Genomic DNA, 19569 nt, shown 5'->3' on the forward strand with positions numbered 1-19569 from the left:
AAAATGGGGATAGAGAATAAGACTGAGAATATATTATTTCCCTTATATAAATCCATGGTACGCCCACATCTTGAATACTGTGTACAGATGTGGTCTCCTCACCTCAAAAAAGATATTCTAGCACTAGAAAAGGTTCAGAAAAGGGCAACTAAAATGATTAGGAGTTTGGAGAGGGTCCCATATGAGGAAAGATTAAAGAGCCTAAGACTCTTCAGCTTGGAAAAGAGGAAACTAAGGGGGAATATGATAGAGGTATATAAAATCATGAGTGATGTTGAGAAAGTGGATAAGGAAAAGTTATTTACTTATTCCCATAATAAAAGAACTAGGGGTCACCAAATGAAATTAATAGGCAGCAGGTTTTAAACAAATAAAAGGAAGTTCTTCTTCACGCAGCGCACAGTCAACTTGTGGAATTCCTTACCTGAGGAGGTTGTGAAGCTTGGACTATAACAGTGTTAAAAAGAGAACTGGATAAATTCATGGTGGTTAAGTCCATTAATGGCTATTAGCCAGGATGGGTAAAGAATGGTGTCCCTAGCCTCTGTTTGTCAGAGGATAGAGATGGATGGCAGGAGAGTGATCACTTGATCATTGCCTGTTAGGTTCACTCCCTCTGGGGCACCTGGCATTGGCCACTGTCGGTAGACAGATACTGGGCTAGATGGACCTTTGGTCTGACCCGATATGGCCGTTCTTATGTTCTTATGAAAGATGGGTTTTCTGTGCAGCTGCTGTGGCTGGAGTACTAGTACTATTTCTACTCATTTTCTCCCAAGGACTCTGTGTAAGAATGACAGTGAATGTGGATGCTAGGTGGATTGTGTGTGGAAGGCAGGGGATAGTGACCAGTTTTAATGACAACAGTAACAAAGGACACTTCCTAAGGACTGTTGTAACGAGTAGCTGTAGTCAATGAATGGCCCCTTGGCTTCACTTCAGGATGTCATCTCTCTTAGCAGATTGTTAATCCCCAAGAAATGCCCTATGCTGGTACTATTACTACTTGAATATATTACACTACAATGACTGCTGATTATAATTTTTTGTTTTACACTTACTAATCTGATATCAATGTGATATATTTTTCTTTTCTAATTCTCTCTGTATTCTTTCCTTGGGACATTGAAAGGTGTGAAAGAGTGTTGGTTTTAGCAGTGTTATATTTGCTTAGTCAGCCCTTTTTGTCTCCGATCGGTAGCAGAACAAAAAAGTGCAGTTTAAAATTAAATCTATTTACTTGTGCCTCTTGGTGTTTTTTTGTTTGGTTGGTTGGTTTGGTTTTTTTTAGGCTTCTTCATCAGGCCTTTTTATAAGATGATGCTGGGGAAACAAATAACGCTGAAAGACATGGAGTCAGTGGTAAGTGAACACTTAAAAAATTATTAGTGTTAAGAGAGGCAAGGTGAGTAAGGAAATATCTGTTATTGAATCAACTTCTGTTGGTGAAAGAGATAAGCTTTTGCACTCCACAGAGCTCTTCTTCAAGTCTGGCTCTTTGAGCTCAAAAGTTCTCTCTCTTTCACCAACACCAGCTGGTCCAATAAAAGATATTACCTCAGCCATCTTGTCACTCTCATATTCTGGGGCCAAAACAGCTGCAACAACTCTGCAAATAACTTCTAAGTGTTGTCAGTTACATGAGTTTCTTCTCTGGTGAAATTTTATGAAAGCTAATACTGCTAATAAACGACATGGTGGCAAACAAGTTAGAGCAGTGAGAACTTGGGGAACATTTCTTTTTTTGTAGTAGAGGTACTTTTGCACTATCTGCCAAGATAGTGATTTTAGGAGTAATGCAATTAAAATTATGGGGGAAAATAGGTCAATTAGAAAAACAACTTGAGGTGATTTTTTGTTTTCTTAATTTTGCTGTAGACTTTCTGCTTCTTCGTTTTCCTTCCCAAACTAAGCAGAACAATGGGCAGGCAATATAGAACCACAGAAAAGTATGGCTGGAAGGGACCTTGAGAGGCCATCAAGTCCGGTCCCCTGTGATGAGACCAGATCAAATAAACCTAGACCAGCCCTAACAGGTTTTAGTCCCACTTGTTCTGAAAAACCTCCAGTAATGGGGATTCCACAGCCCTCTTTGGCAGCCTCTTCTACAGCTTAACTACTCTTATGGTTAGAAAGATTTTCCTAATATCACATCTATATCTCGCTTGCTTCAGATTAAGCCCACTACTACTTGACCTACCTTCAGTAGACATGGAGGGCAATTGGTCACCATCCTCCTAACATTTTTGAAGATTATCAGGTCTCTCCTCAGTTGTCTTTTTTCAATTGTCCTTTCCTCATAGGTCATGTTTCCTAAGCCTTTTCATCACTTTTGTTGCTCTTTTCTGGGCTTTAGACAGTTTATCCACACCCTTCGTAAAGAGGGGCACCGGCAATTGGACGCAATACTCTAGCTGAGGTCTAACCCCAGTGATGACTAGAGCAGGACAATTATGTCTGTGATTTACGTTATTACTGAGGGAATTTTGTGCCAAAAAAATAAAAATTCTGCAAAATTTTGCATAATGTCAACAAATGTGTGGAGGATCTAATATAGCTGTGGGGAGCACAGACCGCAGAGGTGGGAGATCACTCTGCAAGCCCCCCGCGCCCTCCCCCAACACAGACTCGGGTGAGGCTGCGCCTGACCCTGACAAAGCACAATGGCTGGGCCTGTCCCAGAAACACCCCAGGCCCTGCCCCTCCACACCAAGTGTACCAAGATAGTGAGAGGGACAGAATCTCAAATGAACCCCCAGCCTTGGCCCCCAATCCAGGTATGGAAAGGCAAGCGCAGCCTGGCAGGATCCCAGTATGTAGAGGTGTGGGGGTCCAGGTGCTGGGTGAGAGGCCTGGGCGCAGCTGGTTAGGGTTCAGTGGGATGGGGGTCCGGGTGTGGGGGCTTCATAGGGTGTCTAGGCACATGAGGGGTGGGGCTCGGGGGTAAGGCTTCGAGTGCGGGGAGCTCGGTGAGGAGTGGTCTGGGTACAGGGATGGGGGTCCGGATGCAGGGGATGAGGCTTGGTGTGCGGGGTTCTGGATGCAGGAGGGTGCAGCTCAGCAGGGGGGATCTGGGAATGGGGGTCTGGATCCCTGAGGGTTGGCGGATGGGAGAGCAGCTCCCCATACAGTGACTCCTTCCTCCACAATTGAGGAGAAATTGGGGGCAGGAGGCTGTGGGAAGAAGTGCAGAGGTTTCTGGGGGTGGGTCTTGACCCAGCCCCAGATGCTCCTTGAAGGGGAAGAATAAATTCTGTCCGCCCCTGCCACCAGCCCAGCCAGGACTAAACTCTATTCTGACCTGATTCTGAGTTGTTAAACTTTTCGCTTACTTTTTTTGCTGCTTGTATTTGGAAACCTTAATTTTTTTTCACCTTTGCTGGTGCCGTTTTCACTATTTGTTTTGTTTTGTTTTTTCTCTTCCGTTGGCTCACTCTTTAATTGTAAATCTAATAGAAGTTGAAGACATGAGCCCTCCAGGGAAATAGTGGGAATCTAGTAGTTGGTGGATTTTTTCAACTCAATAAAGCAACTTAATAAGTTGGCAACAACTTTTCCTTGGAATGAAATGATACTACTGGGCTATTAGAGACCATTTTAATTTGATTTATTTTTGTATAAGTAACCCTGTCATGAGTGTGAACATAGAAAATGTAGTATTCAGAATAATGTAAATCAGGGGAAGGCAACCTATGGCACGTGCGCCGAAGGCAGCACACAAGCTGATTTTCAGTGGCACACACACTGCTCGAGTCCTGGCGACCAGTCCGGGAGGCTCTGCATTTTAATTTAATTTAAAATGTTTAAGAAGTTTCATTTAAAAAACCTTATTTACTTTACATACAACAATAGTTCAGTTATATATTATAGACTTATAGAAAGAGACCTTCTAAAAATGTTAAAATGTATTACTGGCACGTGAAACCTTAAATTAGAGTGAATAAATGAAGACTCGGCACACCACTTCTGAAAGGTTGCCGACCCCTCATGTAAATTAATAATGCAAACTATGTGATTTCCACTTTATTATAGCTGTACCAAAATGAAAAGGAAGACTGTACAATCAGATAAGAAATGTGAGAGATTGCAATCCTTTTTAATTATTTCTAGAGCTCTAATTTCAGATTATTGGTTTTTATGTTTATAGAATATAGCATGTAATGGCAAGTAAACAATGATGTATGCATTTTCACAGAGTGTTTACTTGTAACCTGTTCTGTTACTACAGGATAGTGAATATTATAACTCTTTGAAATGGATCCTGGAAAATGACCCTACAGAGCTGGATCTCATGTTTTGCATAGATGAGGAAAACTTTGGACAGGTATGTATTGGTTACTGAAAAAGAAAACAAAGATTTCAAACTTCTTTCTTTCTTCTTTACTTGTCAGTTACTGCCAAACATTCACTAATGCTGGGCAGTATTTGTGGTTTGGGAACTTAATCGAAACTTTCAAGTGTTAATGGTCAGTACTGCCAACTGCCATGCAGGGCTCAGATCCTAGACTCCTTTCTCCAGGGGTCAGCTAAGACTATGGGAAAGTTCCATAAGTAAGTTGGTTCAGGCCCAGTGGCCAGGTCACTAAATAGCAATCCTCTCAGTGAGGTGAACTATAAACAGTATGGGAAGCAGTGGTGTGCATAAGCTTCCCCAACACTCTGCTAGAAAAGTTCCTCAGCTTTTGAGGGGACCACCTCTAGGATGAGAGAGTAGGTGTCTTCACGCCCGATGCAGACTTTGGCCTCTGCGATCAGACTGCCAGTTAAGGTGCCAAGTGAAGATAGAGTTTGTTTTTTTGTTTGTTTTTTTACTATATAGACACTACTGAAAATGAACTAGGTCAAGAACAACTAACTTATTAATGAGGAAGCTGGTAGCAAATGCTATTTTTACGTTGCCGAAAACTCTCCATTATAAAAGATTTTTGTGACATTTTTTGTTGGAAGCTCTTGCACCACCTGTGTTTGCAGCAGGCCTTTGATATTCGCAGGGGGACCCACCCTGAGGCTACCAAGGTGCCTTTTCTTTGTCCCATGAAATTCTGTTAAGCCTTTGCTGAGAAACTGTTAAAAATCACTATTTCCTGTCTCTCACTTACATTTGTCAGGAAAACTCTGGCAGCTTGCCAGAGTAACTAAACACCACAAATATTCTAAAGCAGTGGTCCCCAAACTTTTCAGTTACACTCTCCCCTCTCCCAGAGCTGGGGGGGGAGTGTGGACGGGGTAACGGGGCCAAGGCTGGGGCCACAGCTGCAGGAGAGTCTGGGGTTGGGGCACAGAACGAAGCCACAGCCAGAGGTCAAGGCTGGCACCGGGAGTGGAGCCAAGGCTGGAACCGGGAACAGAGCCATGGCCATCCCACAGCCTCTTCCCTCCTCTCCTTCCCCTTGGATCACCACAAAGGCCAGAGCTCCCCCATTGCCCAGAGGGGTGCAGATGGCTGGAGAGAAACTCAGGCCAGGGTCCTCCCAGCTACACCCTGCATCCCATATAGCCTCTGGGAGAGCCACATAGGGCAGGAACTTCCTCAACTCCTGGGTGGTGGGGGAAGAGAGATACAGGCCAGGTTGGGCATCCATTTTTTTCTCTCTCCTCCCTCCACCTTTTTCCTCACCTGACTACCCCCAGTCCCACCATCTGGCCAGCAGTCCATCTCTCTTAGGTGCCTCTCCTGGGGCCAGCCAGGGGATTTGCTCTGTCCATGTCATTTGAGAGTGGTGGAGGGGTGGCATTGCCTGATTTGCCTCTTGTCACCTCCTTTCTGCAATGGTAGAACTGAAAACATTCCCCTTTCTTCTGGTCTTCTACTTTCCCTCTCAGCTTTGAGACTGATAGATCCCCCACATTAATGTGGAGAGATCCCCCAGGTAGCAGTGGCACGTACAGGAGTATTTCCAGTCTTACTGCAGTAGGCTGGGGTTAGGAATGGTAAATAAGGAATTTTAAAAGGAAGGATACTTCTTGCATCCCCAAAAAGGTATAATTGGAAGCAGGTGTTTGGTAAGGGAGTATGGGACCTGTTATGGGAATGAGGAATCACAGCTCAGCCACAGACTGAATGAAACTCACACCTAAGACAAAATGTGTACAGCTCCTCTTGCAGCAAATTAAAAGCCTTTAGAAGGTAGCGTACGTGTTAGATGATACAATAGCCCAAATATTCTCCAAGTTGATTTCACTGTATTGCACTGAAGTGCTCTGAGGAACTAGCATCCTGGAGAATCTTTGTGTAAGGGACTGAATGAAATCCTTAAGGAAGTTGTGTATGCCAGAGAGGGAGACATCTTTGCTTCCTGAATTTGCTGTTGTCCCTGATGTTTTTATTCTACATACATAGCCCAAAAATATGCAAGAAGTGAAGAACGATAACAGAGTTTCAAACATCTGTTCTTTCTCCTTTATTAAACAACGGGGGCAGGATTCTGATAGTTCTTAGTAACAAGGCAGGAAATCCATGGGGTGTCTATTATCAATATGTAAAGTGCTGGGAAGCCTCCTTTCAATACAGAAAATTGAAGGACCTGTGCTACATTCAGAGCCCATAATGGCTCTGAGGTATTGTTTGTCGTTGTCTAAATGTGATGTAGCTTCTGGTGATGAGAAAGAAACAAGCAACAAAATACTGCCTCTTCTTGGATGCCATTATTTGTGGCTGAGATCTGAATATCTTTATCCCCTTTCACCAGGAGACTAAAGCTGTTCTTTTATTTGTGATTTTCCTTTGTTGTCTTCTCTGACTTTCAGTTATTATACAGAGCCTCACAGCTATGCATGTCTGTCCCATACTGATGATAGTTTTTATCAAATCTCGCTTTTCCCTCCGCATCATTTTACTAGGTACTTAGTTTATTATTATTGTCCCCAGTTACTGGGGACTTCTGAAATGAAAATGCTGAGAGTGAAATACAAGGTTGTACCTACCATGGGCTAGATTCACTGCATGGTTCCACCAGTGCAGCTAGACTTCAGGATTTTACAGTAGAAATTGCCAGGAGCAGAATACGAGCTTAAAGTCAATCAGTGCCTTTCATCCTTTGTCTCCCTTAAAATGAATCCTAGACCAAGTGCACATCCTGCACTGCAGGAGTGAATCGAAGCTTATGTTTGCACTGTAGGTGTAGTCACACATTCTGACTAAATACCTAGTCCAGTTCCAGCATAACGTGAACTCGCACTAATACTTTAGAGGGTTCTCTCAGGGACTTCTTTGGCTGTTCCCAATTGTTGGTCAGGATTCTGGAGAGACTAGCATGAAGACATTGTATTCACCTTCATGACAAATATGCTGTTTTTGTTTGTTTGTTTTTTGTTTTTTTTCCCTTTGCAGCTGCTGCTAAAGGGCATATGTTGTTTGACAGCTCATCTTGTGCTCAATCTGCCATTCCATTCTTTAATTAAAAGATCTCATTTTCTGGCTTATGCAGTAATCATCCAGAGTAATTTTTGTTGAACTCCTGCTTGTCAATTTTATTTTCCTCAGATCGTTGTTTGCATCTATTTTAGTTTACTGTAAATGTTGGCATTTCTTGTTTTAAAGGACCTACCAATGAGTAAGTGGCAAACATAAAGTAAATGGGTTTCAGTCTTGCTCCTTTTTCCCCCATCTAGGTTACCTCACTTTCTAGCAGAACTATATAATCATCAGAAATGTTCTTTAGAATTCTGTCCTTGTGGTTTTTGTGCTTAACAAAATCTTCTAACAACTCTGCCTGCTTTGTGGTGGTGCCCTTTTTCAAATCAAAGTTTCTCTGGTTATTATGCTGTCTGCTAACTTTTAGAATTCTTCAAAATATTTGTCTAGATCTTCAGATGGCTGTTCAGCATTTTGCCAAAACTGTAACATGTTCATTAGCCAAATGATTCTTCATACTCTGACCTAGTGTTCTGATCGTGTCCCTCCTGCTAAACAATTCCAGTACTAATCAACCACTAAAGGAGATTTCATTTGTAGTGAGCGCCTCGAATCTGCATAGATGCCAGGGGCACCCCTGGCCGTGGCACCATGTCAGATGGGAGTCTCCTTTGAAATGGAGCATACAGCCTGGGCTGTGTTTCCTCACCTAAGCTCCACAGGGAATGATGTGTGTCACCTACCAGTCAGATTTCACCCTTCTAGCGACCCCAGTCATGTGAAATTACGCCCCCCCCATACAGAATCTGAAGAAGGGGAGATGGAGCCATGGAAGCGAATGATATCCCCTTTTCTGCATGAGAAGAGGGAACATTCGTGAATGGAGAAGGAAGGAGAATGACCCAGACTCCGGTGTGGTAGTGGGCAGTTCAGGAGGTGTAGAGGGTAAACGTGCCATCTTTATAGCCCCCAGTCCTGTTTCCTCCACAGACTGGACTAGATCCTAGCATAAGTTAAAGCAACCCATGTCTGTCTTATGTCTAGCTGCCATGGCCCCAGCATTATTTTCCTTTGCCATTGGACGCTACTCCCTGTACTACCCAGGGGTTTGCCCATGCTGGAGAAATACTACCCCAGCCAGTTAAGTTGACCCTGTAGCAGCTTTGTGTTGCTGGAAGATAGCCACCGTAGCAAGCTTGCTGTCCCAGGTGTTGTGAGGTGGTAATCCAAAAATTGCTTCACAGTCAGTCTTGAGTTCTTGACTCAACAAACTCTCTTTTCCCTATTGAGCATTGTTAATTTAATTCTTTACCAGTTGAATAGTAAACACAAAATGCAGCCCTGCCTCCTCACTTAATCATGAAATACAGTGCATAATTCAAGCTCAAAAGTGACTATACAGCAATCTGTCCTAATGATGCCAGCTTTAAATATGAAACATCTTGATGCTCAGTATAAAAGCCCTATTAGCTATTTTAATGTTAGTTACTTTTTAACATACATTGAAAACTATAGAGAGCTTATGAATTAGAAAATAGTTTAACAGATACTTATGTAATAACTCTCTTCTAATGAACTTTCAACACACTATTCAAAGATAGTAGATCTTAAAGATATATTTCCTGAAATAATTCCATGTTTTGTTTTTGTCTTTTAAAATACAGACATATCAAGTTGATTTGAAGCCAAATGGGTCAGAAATCATGGTAACAAATGAAAACAAAAGGGAATATATTGAGTATGTATATACTTTATTGTGTTTAATTTAAAAGTCTAACAAACCACAGTAACCTGCTTTCGGGAATTTAACCTGCTAAGATATTACAGTGTGTAGCATAAACTCTGCAGACAACTGATCATTAAGTAGAAAAATCCTGTTTACTAACATGGCTTGTCTGAGTATTAGTGTTTTGCTGGTTTGAATTTTATCATTTTTAATCACTGTAAAAAGTACAACCAAGATTAATCACCCTAATGCATGGAATGTATTAAAAGCCATCTTGATGTTGTGGCAGGTGGTACTTTCAAGACTGGGTATCTATTTATTCTGGATTTTGCCATTATTAATACTATACTTTAGGGTATAAATTCTAAACCAAAAGGAAGTCCAGATCTAAACACTATCATCTGAAGTCAAATTTACTGTGGATGGAAATGGATATTAGACTAGATAGCCTATCCAGTTAAGATACAGCTAATAAGCAAATAGTAAAGCTCTAATTAATCTATATTACAAGCACGCATAAACAAAACTCTTTTTATTTATGTAGTATTTTATAACTTTTTGTTCTTCTTCGAGTGATTGCTCACATCCATTCCAGTTAGGTGTGCGCGCCGCGCGTGCACGTTCGTCGGAAACTTTTTACCCTAGCAACTCCAGTGGGCCGGCAGGTCGCCCCCTGGAGTGGCGCCGCCATGGCGCCCAATATATATCCCTGCCGGCCCACCCGCTCCTCAGTTCCTTCTTACCGCCGTGTCGGTCGTTGGAACTGTGGAGCGCGGCATAGCTGTCCTCCACGTCCCTAGCTCTCCTTGTTTTTCTATCGTTATCTCTATTGTAGTTGTTAATTAGACTGTTAGTTAGATAGTAGTAGTTAAGTGTTAAGTAGTTGTAAATAGTTTTTCGCCGGGGGCTTAGCCCTTCCCGGCACCCGGCACCGGGCTCATGCCTGGTTCGCCGGGCTTCAAGCAGTGTGCGGCCTGCAAGAAGCCTATGCCCACGAGCGACCCCCACGACGCGTGCCTGAAGTGCCTGGGGGAATCGCATAGATCAGACAAGTGCCGCATCTGCAAGGCTTTTAAGCCAAGGACTAAGAAGGAGAGGGATCAAAGGCTCCGGACTCTCCTCCTGGAGGCGGCACTTGACCCGGCGGCTTCGCAGGCCGTGATGTCGGCGCCGGCACCGGATCGCACCGGCACCGAGAAGACTCCCCGGCACCGACCTTCTCCGGCACCGGGGACAGAGCCTAGGCCGTCGAAGTCCACTACTCCGGCCAGGCACACCCGAGTGGAGCGCCCGGCCTCAGTATCGGCCGCGGCGCCGCCGGCACCGTCGACTCCGGGCCCGGCGGGTCCGTCGAGTCCGGTGCCGCCAAGCTCCCCCATGACATCTGGGGTTGAGATAGTGGTGCCATCTACACCAGAGGCCTTCGCCTCGGCACGGGACCTCATAGCCCTGACCGAGCCCACGCAGCTACCACCCCTGGTACCTCCGGTGCGGGTTGTGTCCAGAGGCAAGCCTATGATGTCGGCACCGTCCCGGGACTCTCGTTCTCGCTCCAGGTCCCGACGTCAAGGTCGCTCCAGATCCCGCCGCCGCTCGCAGTCCCGGCACCGCTCCCCTCAGCGGTACCGGTCGCACTCGCGGCGCCGGTCGACACCGAGACGATCGCGGTCGGACTCCAGCCGCCGTTACCGGCACCGCGAGTCCAGGAGCCGATCCAGACGTTCGCCGCACCGGTCGACCTCCCGGCGCCGAGCTGGTGGCAGGTCCCGGTCCCGGTCGACCTCCCGGTACCGAACCGGTGGCAGGTCCCGATCCCGGCACCGAAGCGGCGCCCGGTACCGATCCAGATCCCGGCACCGTGGCAGAACTCGGTCCCGCTCCCGGCACCGTTACGACTCCCGGCACCGGTCCCCGGCACCGAGACGATCGCCCGTGCCGGCCCGCGCGGACCATTACCATCCAGGGTCCGCTCCGCCATGGCCCTCGAGGCAGCCGTCCGTGTCTTCGCTGGCGGACAGTGGCTACGCGCTGGGCACCGACCGGCAGGCGGCGCTGTTCAGCGAGCCTCCACAGCAGGACGCAGCCCCACAGCAATGGGGTTTCTGGACACCCTGGGCGTATCATCAGGCCCAGGGCCCCCAACAGCTCCCTGCTAGGCCGCCGACTGCAGAGCGCAGGGCACCTGAGGCCTCGTTGTCTCGCCCCCCTCCCTCCCCGGATGGGGAGGAAGGATCCAAGCAACAGGACTCCACTTTGGCTCCTGAGGCAGAGGCGAGGGCCGAGGGAGACCCCCCTTTAGACACCCTCTTGCCGGGGGTCTCCTCATCTTCTTCCCCTGATGAAGCGGTGGCTGGGACCTCCTCCAACAGCCCCCCCCCGCTGGACCTCAGGGCGCACCAGGACCTCCTCCGGCGAGTAGCCCAAAACCTGAGTCTACAAGCCGAGGAGGTCTCGGAGGTAGAGGACCCTATTGTCACCATCCTCTCCGCAGACGCTCCCACCAGGGTCGCCCTGCCGTTCATACGGACCATCCAGGCCAACGCCACCACCATCTGGCAGTCCCCGGCCTCCATTCCTCCCACTGCGAAGGGCGTCGAGAGGAAGTACATGGCTCCTTCTAAGGGCTACGAGTACCTCCACGTACACCCGACTCCGTGTTCCCTGGTGGTCCAATCTGTCAATGATAAGGAGCGTCATGGCCAGGAGGCTCCAGCCCCCAAATCCAGGGAGGCTAGGCGGATGGACCTCCTCGGCCGTAAGGTGTACTCGGCGGGGGCGCTGCAACTCAGGGTCTCCAACCAACAGGCCCTGTTAAGTAGATACGCCTTTAACTCCTGGGTGGCAGCAGACAAATTCAAGGAGCTGTTGCCACAAGACGCTCGTCAGGAGTTTGCGGCCATCTTAGAGGAAGGCAAGAGGGTCGCACGCACGTCCTTGCAAGCCTCTCTGGACGCTGCGGATTCGGCTGCCCGTACCCTCGCGTCGGGTGTAACAATGCGTCGCCTCTCCTGGCTGCAGGTTTCCGGCCTTCCGCCGGAGCTCCAGCACACAATACAGGACCTTCCTTTTGAAGGCCAAGGGCTGTTTTCGGATAAGACAGACCCTAGACTAAAGAATCTAAAAGACAACCGCGTCATCATGAGGTCACTGGGGATGCACACTCCAGTGACGCAGCGCAGACCCTTCCGGCCGCAGCAACAGCAACAACAGCGCAGGCCGTATCTCCAGTTCCGCCAGCGGCAGGACCTTAACAGGCGCCGCGGCAGGAACGGAAGGCGCAGGCATTCGGGGAACCAAGGGGGCCAAAACCAAGGCTCCTCTAAGCCCCCGCCTGGTCCCAAGCCTTCATTTTGAAGGTGCGCCCGAGGGCGCAGTAACAGTTTCCCCATTGGATCCTTTCCCCCCGTTTTCCAACCGCCTTTCTTTTTTCCTCCCGGCGTGGTCCCTAATAACATCAGACCGCTGGGTTTTACGCACGGTGCAGTCGGGATACCGCCTGCAGTTTGTTTCATTTCCTCCTCCCCGCCCCCCTTCCTCGTCCCTCTTCAGGGACCCCTCTCACGAGCAATTCCTTCGGCAGGAGGTGCAGACGCTCCTCCGCAAAGGGGCTATAGAGGCGGTGCCGGAGAACGAGAAAGGCAAGGGGTTTTATTCCCGCTACTTTCTGATCCCCAAGGCCAAGGGAGGCCTCAGGCCCATCCTCGACCTGCGAGAGCTCAACAAGTACCTGGTGAAATTGAAGTTCCGCATGGTTTCCTTGGGGACCATTATCCCATCCCTGGATCCGGGAGACTGGTACGCCGCCCTCGACATGCAGGACGCGTATTTCCACATTGCTATCTGGCCACCCCACAGACGTTTCCTTCGCTTCCTTGTGGGGTCTCTGCATTACCAATTTGCAGTCCTCCCATTTGGCTTGTCCACGGCCCCGAGAGTGCTTACAAAATGCATGGCAGTTGTTGTGGCGCAGCTTCGGCGCAGTCGTATCCACGTGTTCCCGTATCTAGACGATTGGTTGATTCGGGGCACGTCGGAACAACAAGTCTGCAACCATGTCCGTGTGATCACCGACATGTTCGCCACTCTGGGCCTCTTGGTGAACACAGACAAGTCCACCCTGGCCCCCACACAAAGGGTGGAATTCATCGGGGCCGTCCTGGACGCCACTGTGGGCAGGGCCTTGCTGCCATTGCAGCGGTTCCAGGCCTTGTCGGCAATCGTGCAACGACTACAGACAGCCCCCCTGACGTCAGTGAGGACGTGTCTAACCCTGTTAGGCCACATGGCGGCCTGTACTTTCGTGACCAATTACGCTCGGCTCCGCATGAGGCCACTCCAGTTGTGGCTCATCAGTCATTACAGGCCGACAAGACAGCCACTAGATATGTTAATCACGATCCCCCAGAGGGTCTTAGATTCTCTCGGCTGGTGGCTGGACCAGTCAGTGTTGTGTGCGGGTCTCCCCTTCCACCCATCTCAGCCCTCGGTGTCCCTAACAACAGATGCCTCAGATCTCGGCTGGGGGGCCCACGCAGGGACCCTGAGGACGCAGGGCCTGTGGTCCCAGGAGGAGGTGGGGCTACACATCAACATGCGGGAGTTGAGAGCGGTCCGTCTTGCTTGTCAAACGTTCTGTCATCAGCTCCAGGGTCGTTGTGTCGCGGTGTTCACCGACAACACGACGACCATGTATTATATCAACAAGCAGGGCGGCACCAGATCCTCCTCCCTGTGCCACGAGGCGATACGACTCTGGGACTTTTGTGTAGCCCACTCCATTCACCTCATGGCTTCCTTCCTCCCCGGAGTACGGAACACGCTGGCGGATCGATTGAGCAGATCCTTCCTGTCACACGAGTGGTCCCTTCGCCCGGACGTCGCCCTCTCCATCTTCTGGAGGTGGGGTTATCCCCGGGTGGACCTCTTCGCGGCCAAGGGGAACAGGAAGTGCCAAGCGTTCTGCTCCTTTCAGGGCAGGGAACCCGGGTCGATAGCGGATGCCTTCCTCATCCAGTGGTCGACCCACCTGTACTATGCATTTCCCCCATTCCCGTTGGTCCACAGGGTCCTTCTGAAGGTGCGCAGGGACAGGGCTCATGTGATCATGGTAGCCCCGGCGTGGCCCAGACAGCACTGGTACCCCATGCTGCTGGACCTGGCCATAGCCGACCCAGTTCCCCTGCCCCTTCATCCGGACCTGATTACCCAGGAGCACGGGACCCTCTGTCACCCGGACCTGCAGTCGCTGCACCTAGCGGCGTGGCTCCTGCGTGGCTGACTGGCTCTGAGCTGCGCTGTTCCACGCCGGTGAGGGAGGTGCTCTTGGGCAGCAGAAAGCCGTCCACAAGGGCGACATATTTGGCCAAATGGAAGCGATTCTCCTATTGGTGCGTGGAGAGAAATCTCCGCCCTATGGAAGTTTCAGTAGCCAACATCTTAGACTACATTTGGTCCCTCAAAGGGCAAGGTCTGGCCATATCGTCGTTACGAGTCCACCTAGCGGCTATCTCCACCTTTCACCCGGGTGCGGATGGTCACTCTGTTTTTTCCCACCCGACGGTGTCTAGATTCCTTAAGGGGCTGGAACGTTTATACCCTAACGTCCGTCCCCCTGCTCCAACCTGGGATCTTAACCTGGTGTTGTCCCGACTCATGGGGGCCCCCTTTGAGCCGTTAGCTACTTGCTCCCTGCTTTATCTCTCTTGGAAGACGGCCTTTCTAGTAGCTATCACCTCAGCTAGACGGGTGTCGGAACTCCGGGCTCTTGTGGTAGACCCCCCATACACGGTCTTCCACAAGGACAAGGTGCAGCTGAGACCACACCCTGCTTTTCTCCCCAAGGTGGTCTCAGCCTTCCACGTCAACCAAGAGATATTCCTCCCGGTTTTTTTCCCGAAACCTCACTCCTCAGGCAGGGAGCAGCAGCTCCACTCGCTTGATGTCCGTAGGGCTCTCGCGTTCTACGTGGAGAGGACCAAGCCCTTCCGCAAATCCCCCCAGCTTTTCGTGGCAGTAGCGGACCGCATGAAAGGGCTTCCTATCTCCTCCCAGAGGTTATCCTCTTGGGTAACGTCCTGCATCAGGACCTGCTATGACTTGGCCCACGTCCCTACGGGCCGTGTGACTGCGCATTCTACCAGGGCGCAGGCGTCGTCGCTGGCTTTCCTCGCCTGTGTGCCCATCCAGGAAATCTGTCGGGCAGCGACCTGGTCATCGGTCCACACCTTCGCGTCCCACTACGCCCTGGTCCAGCAGTCTAGAGAGGATGCGGCCTTCGGATCTGCTGTGCTCCATGCCGCGACTTCTCACTCCGACCCCACCGCCTAGGTATGGCTTGGGATTCACCTAACTGGAATGGATGTGAGCAATCACTCGAAGAAGAAAAGACGGTTACTCACCTTTGTAACTGTTGTTCTTCGAGATGTGTTGCTCACATCCATTCCACACCCGCCCTCCTTCCCCACTGTCGGAGTCGCCGGCAAGAAGGAACTGAGGAGCGGGTGGGCCGGCAGGGATATATATTGGGCGCCATGGCGGCGCCACTCCAGGGGGCGACCTGCCGGCCCACTGGAGTTGCTAGGGTAAAAAGTTTCCGACGAACGTGCACGCGCGGCGCGCACACCTAACTGGAATGGATGTGAGCAACACATCTCGAAGAACAACAGTTACAAAGGTGAGTAACCGTCTTTTCAGCGTTCTGGTCATGATTCAGCAAGATGCATGAGAGTTAGGCACATGCTTAAGTAACATACTGAATTGGAATCTGTAAAATGAATAGTTGCTACTTTTTTACTTTATATTGTTGCAGTTTTCCAGTGTACTCACTGACTCTCATGGGGAAAGCATTAGATATTCTAATTTCTTCTCTGTTTTTATGAATTCTTTTCTGTTGCTGCTCTTCATATCTAAAATATATCTACAAGCCTAATTGATTGAAGACATGTTTTTTCCTGACTATTGTGTTTGCAGATGCACAAAATCAGGTGCCATAAACATTTATTTTCTCTTTCTTAATACTGAACAATAAAGAAAAGCTCCTTGAAAATCTAGGGCTATGTTGTGAAAGTTTGCACAACTGAATTCTGCTTGCACCAAGGTATTTCCTGTATTGACTCACATATTCAAGTTATTCTCAGAGATGAGGAAGTGTACAAGTAAAAGCTACCCATTCCACATTTCCTGGTTGAACTCTCATTATATGGAAATAATTAGCATATCTGGAAAAAATATCCTTTCATAAAATTCCACAGGGATTCCCTCCTCACTCCTCCCAGTACATAGAAATAATTTGTAATTTGATCACGGACAATGATCCCACACTTTCACAGGCCTTGGGTGGCAGGCCAGTCCTTGCCCACAGACAACCTGCCAACCTGAAACATATTCTGACCAGTAACTGCACACCGCACCATAATAACTTTAGCTCAGGAACCAATCCATGCAACAAACCTCGATGCCAACTCTGCCCACATATCTACACCAGCGACACCATCACAGGACCTAACCAGATCAGCCACACCATCACTGGTTCATTCACCTGCACATCCACCAATGTAATATACGCCATCATATGCCAGCAATGCCCCTTTGCTATGTACATCGGCCAAACTGGACAGTCTCTATGGAAAAGGATAAATGGACACAAATCAGACATTAGGAATGGCAATATACAAAAACCTGTAGGAGAGCACTTCAACCTCCCTGGCCACACTACAGCAGACCTTAAGGTGGCCATCCTGCAGCAAAAAAACTTCAGGACCAGACTTCAAAGAGAAACTGCTGAGCTTCAGTTCATCTGCAAATTTGACACCATCAGCTCAGGATTGAACAAAGACTGTGAATGGCTTGCCAACTACAGAACCAGTTTCTCCTCTCTTGGTTTTCACACCTCAACTACTAGAACAGGGCCTCATCCTCCCTGATTGAACTGACCTCGTTATCTCTAGCTTGCTTGCATATATATACCTGCCCCTGGATATTTCCACCACATGCATCTGAAGAAGTGGGTATTCACCCACGAAAGCTCATGCTCCAAAATGTCTGTTAGTCTATAAGGTGCCACAGGATTCTTTGCTGTATTCTCCATATTACACTAGCAATATTCAAGCTAATATGTATGAAAATATAAACTACACCTTCGTCTTCCTCACCTTCTGTACCCACAAAAAAAGAAAACAAACCAACCAATAGCTGCTCACAAGCCTGCCTGATAACTGAAATGTACCTCTTAAACAAACCCCATATTAATTATATGTTCGTAATAATCAAGAGAGTGTGTTTGTGAATGCAGGGCAAGAATGAGGAAGGAATTGGAATTATAAAGTGTTATTCAAAAAGACACAAAATGTTAATGCAGAAGTGATGTAGTACAAGCAGCATAAATGCTTGAGTTTCTCAACACCTTGGTGGCAGTGTAGATTGTTTAAATATAGTAGTGACTGTTGTTTGCAGACTGTTTAATTCATTTTACAGTCTTTCCTTGGAGATGCTGAGGCTCAGTATTCTTATTAAATCAAAAAACAAAAAATCCTTCCCGAAAACTGAATTCCTTGTTTTCTCACAGGTGGATGTATCAGTGCTATTGTTTGTAGATATAATCTCTGCATAAATTCACTTAATCTGTAGAAAATTGTTAAAAGTTCCAAACTCTCATTCTTTTGGTCCTAAATCACACTCAGATGAATTCTATTTTAATGAATTGTTTGACTCTTCCTAAATACTCTTATAAAAATACTCCAGTGTTCTGAAGTAATAACCCATCAGTACAATGTATCCCTTCTCTTGACCACTCATATAGTAAAATGCAGTAGTAATTTTTATAATGGTACGATGGTATGCAATCATAATCGTAATACAGATTTCAGTCACAAAACAAGTAGTGCTAGAAAGTTTACAATGGGAATTCAGGCTGTAGGCAAAACTTTCAGAAATTTTGCTTTTTAATTGAATTAATGGGATGACTTACTATCCCAAATTCACTTTATATGTGTAAAACATGCAAGCTAACACTTTTAAAAATGGGTGCCTGAAGTTAGGACCTTAAATCCATATTTAAGGATCTAAATGAGTCAGTAACTTCCATTGGCTTCACTGGGAACTCCTGGGTGTTTCAGTGCTTTTGAAAGACTATTTCTTTAGGTGCCTAAAAAATAAGGATAAATAATTTTAGAGTCTACCTTGAAGGCCCCATTTTTAAAAAACTTAAGAGTTTTCTAGGCTATTGCAATCAGAGACCAAGTTGTTTCACCATGTTCTGCTTAAAATAAATTTAATCTCCATAGGAACAAAAAGATTAATTTCATTTAACTTCTGCACTTTTACTGCAAACTTCCTAATGATGTGGAAGGGTCATATCTAAAGATTTTTAAACATATGTCCAAAGTCATTTAAATGTAAGCTATTCATTGGAATTACTTTTTTATGCTCATTGGTGATTTTTTTTTTCACCACCTCATGTCTTCTCATGGAAGTTTGAGCAGTTAATGAAGAGATGCACATATTCATATGCTCAGTAGGCATCCAAACTCAAGCATAAATTGGAATCATTTTTCCCTTCATTTGCTCAGTTTATTTTATATCCGTGTTTGGTGAATGATTACTGAAGCTACAAATGAGAAATGGAAAACATTAGAATAGGTGAGCTCTTTAAGCATTCTGTTTATCTTCTAATAAAAGTGTTTGTTTTTGTTTATCTGCTATAGCTTAGTCATCCAGTGGAGGTTTGTAAACAGAGTTCAGAAACAAATGAACGCTTTCTTGGAGGTAAGCTTCATTAGTTGTTTTCTGCCAAATAATCTTTTCAATTTATTGTCGTAGAGCAAGATTCATCTTTTTTGCATGGACTTGTCAGGCCTCAAATTTATGGATGGGAAATCTTGCAGTATCCCAAAATTCCAGTGTTTAGAAAAAATTAGTAAAATCCTGAAAATGTTTTTATGGCTCCTCTCCTGTAATATTCTTTCTCTTTCACCTTAAATGATTCTCAAGGCTTTAAAATTAAGCAACATGAACTTCTAACTGATGATCCTAACATTACCTTTCTATTGTGACCACCAACTACATTCCATTCTCAAAGCCCCTTTCCTCCCTAGCCAGCAGTGATTACTTCTGTGCCCTGCAACCATAAATCCTGGAACCCAGTGATCCACAGATCCTACTTTAATTCTCCCTTGTGTGTTTCAAATTTCATTGCAGTTCTGTCCATTGCTGCACATTTTTCAGGCTCTGGCTTCTAGAAAATTATAAGGATTCCTATTGCAGAGCACCAAAATCCAAGTGTCTGGCTTCAGTCAGTTCTTCCCTCCCATTAATTCACTAACTAGAATAATTTTGTTCTTAGTCTTATGGAAACCACATAGTGGTTTGGGTTTTAGAGATGACAGAAATTCTACTCACCATAGGCCTGTTGAACTGAAAAATCCTTGTCTTAAATAAATAAATAAATAAAATCTCCTCCATGCCACAATATAATATTCACCATCTGGTATGT

At 46.8% G+C, this 19569-nt stretch overlaps 1 protein-coding gene across 12 annotated transcripts in view; it reads left to right on the top strand.

The window, feature by feature from the left end:
• The window catches only part of NEDD4L (NEDD4 like E3 ubiquitin protein ligase), a 359045-nt gene that overhangs the window by 327606 nt on the left and 11870 nt on the right, over positions 1 to 19569 (top strand). For all 12 annotated transcript variants that reach the window (XM_050944652.1, XM_050944654.1, XM_050944655.1 and 9 more), the window contains 4 exons: positions 1292 to 1362; positions 4229 to 4324; positions 9019 to 9092; positions 18782 to 18842. In XM_050944652.1, coding sequence (XP_050800609.1) covers positions 1292 to 1362; positions 4229 to 4324; positions 9019 to 9092; positions 18782 to 18842 — 302 coding nt within the window. The remainder of the gene's footprint in view (positions 1 to 1291; positions 1363 to 4228; positions 4325 to 9018; positions 9093 to 18781; positions 18843 to 19569) is intronic.

The sequence above is a fragment of the Gopherus flavomarginatus genome, chromosome 3, assembly GCF_025201925.1.
Source record: "Gopherus flavomarginatus isolate rGopFla2 chromosome 3, rGopFla2.mat.asm, whole genome shotgun sequence".
In the NCBI taxonomy this organism is placed as follows: Eukaryota; Metazoa; Chordata; order Testudines; family Testudinidae; genus Gopherus; species Gopherus flavomarginatus.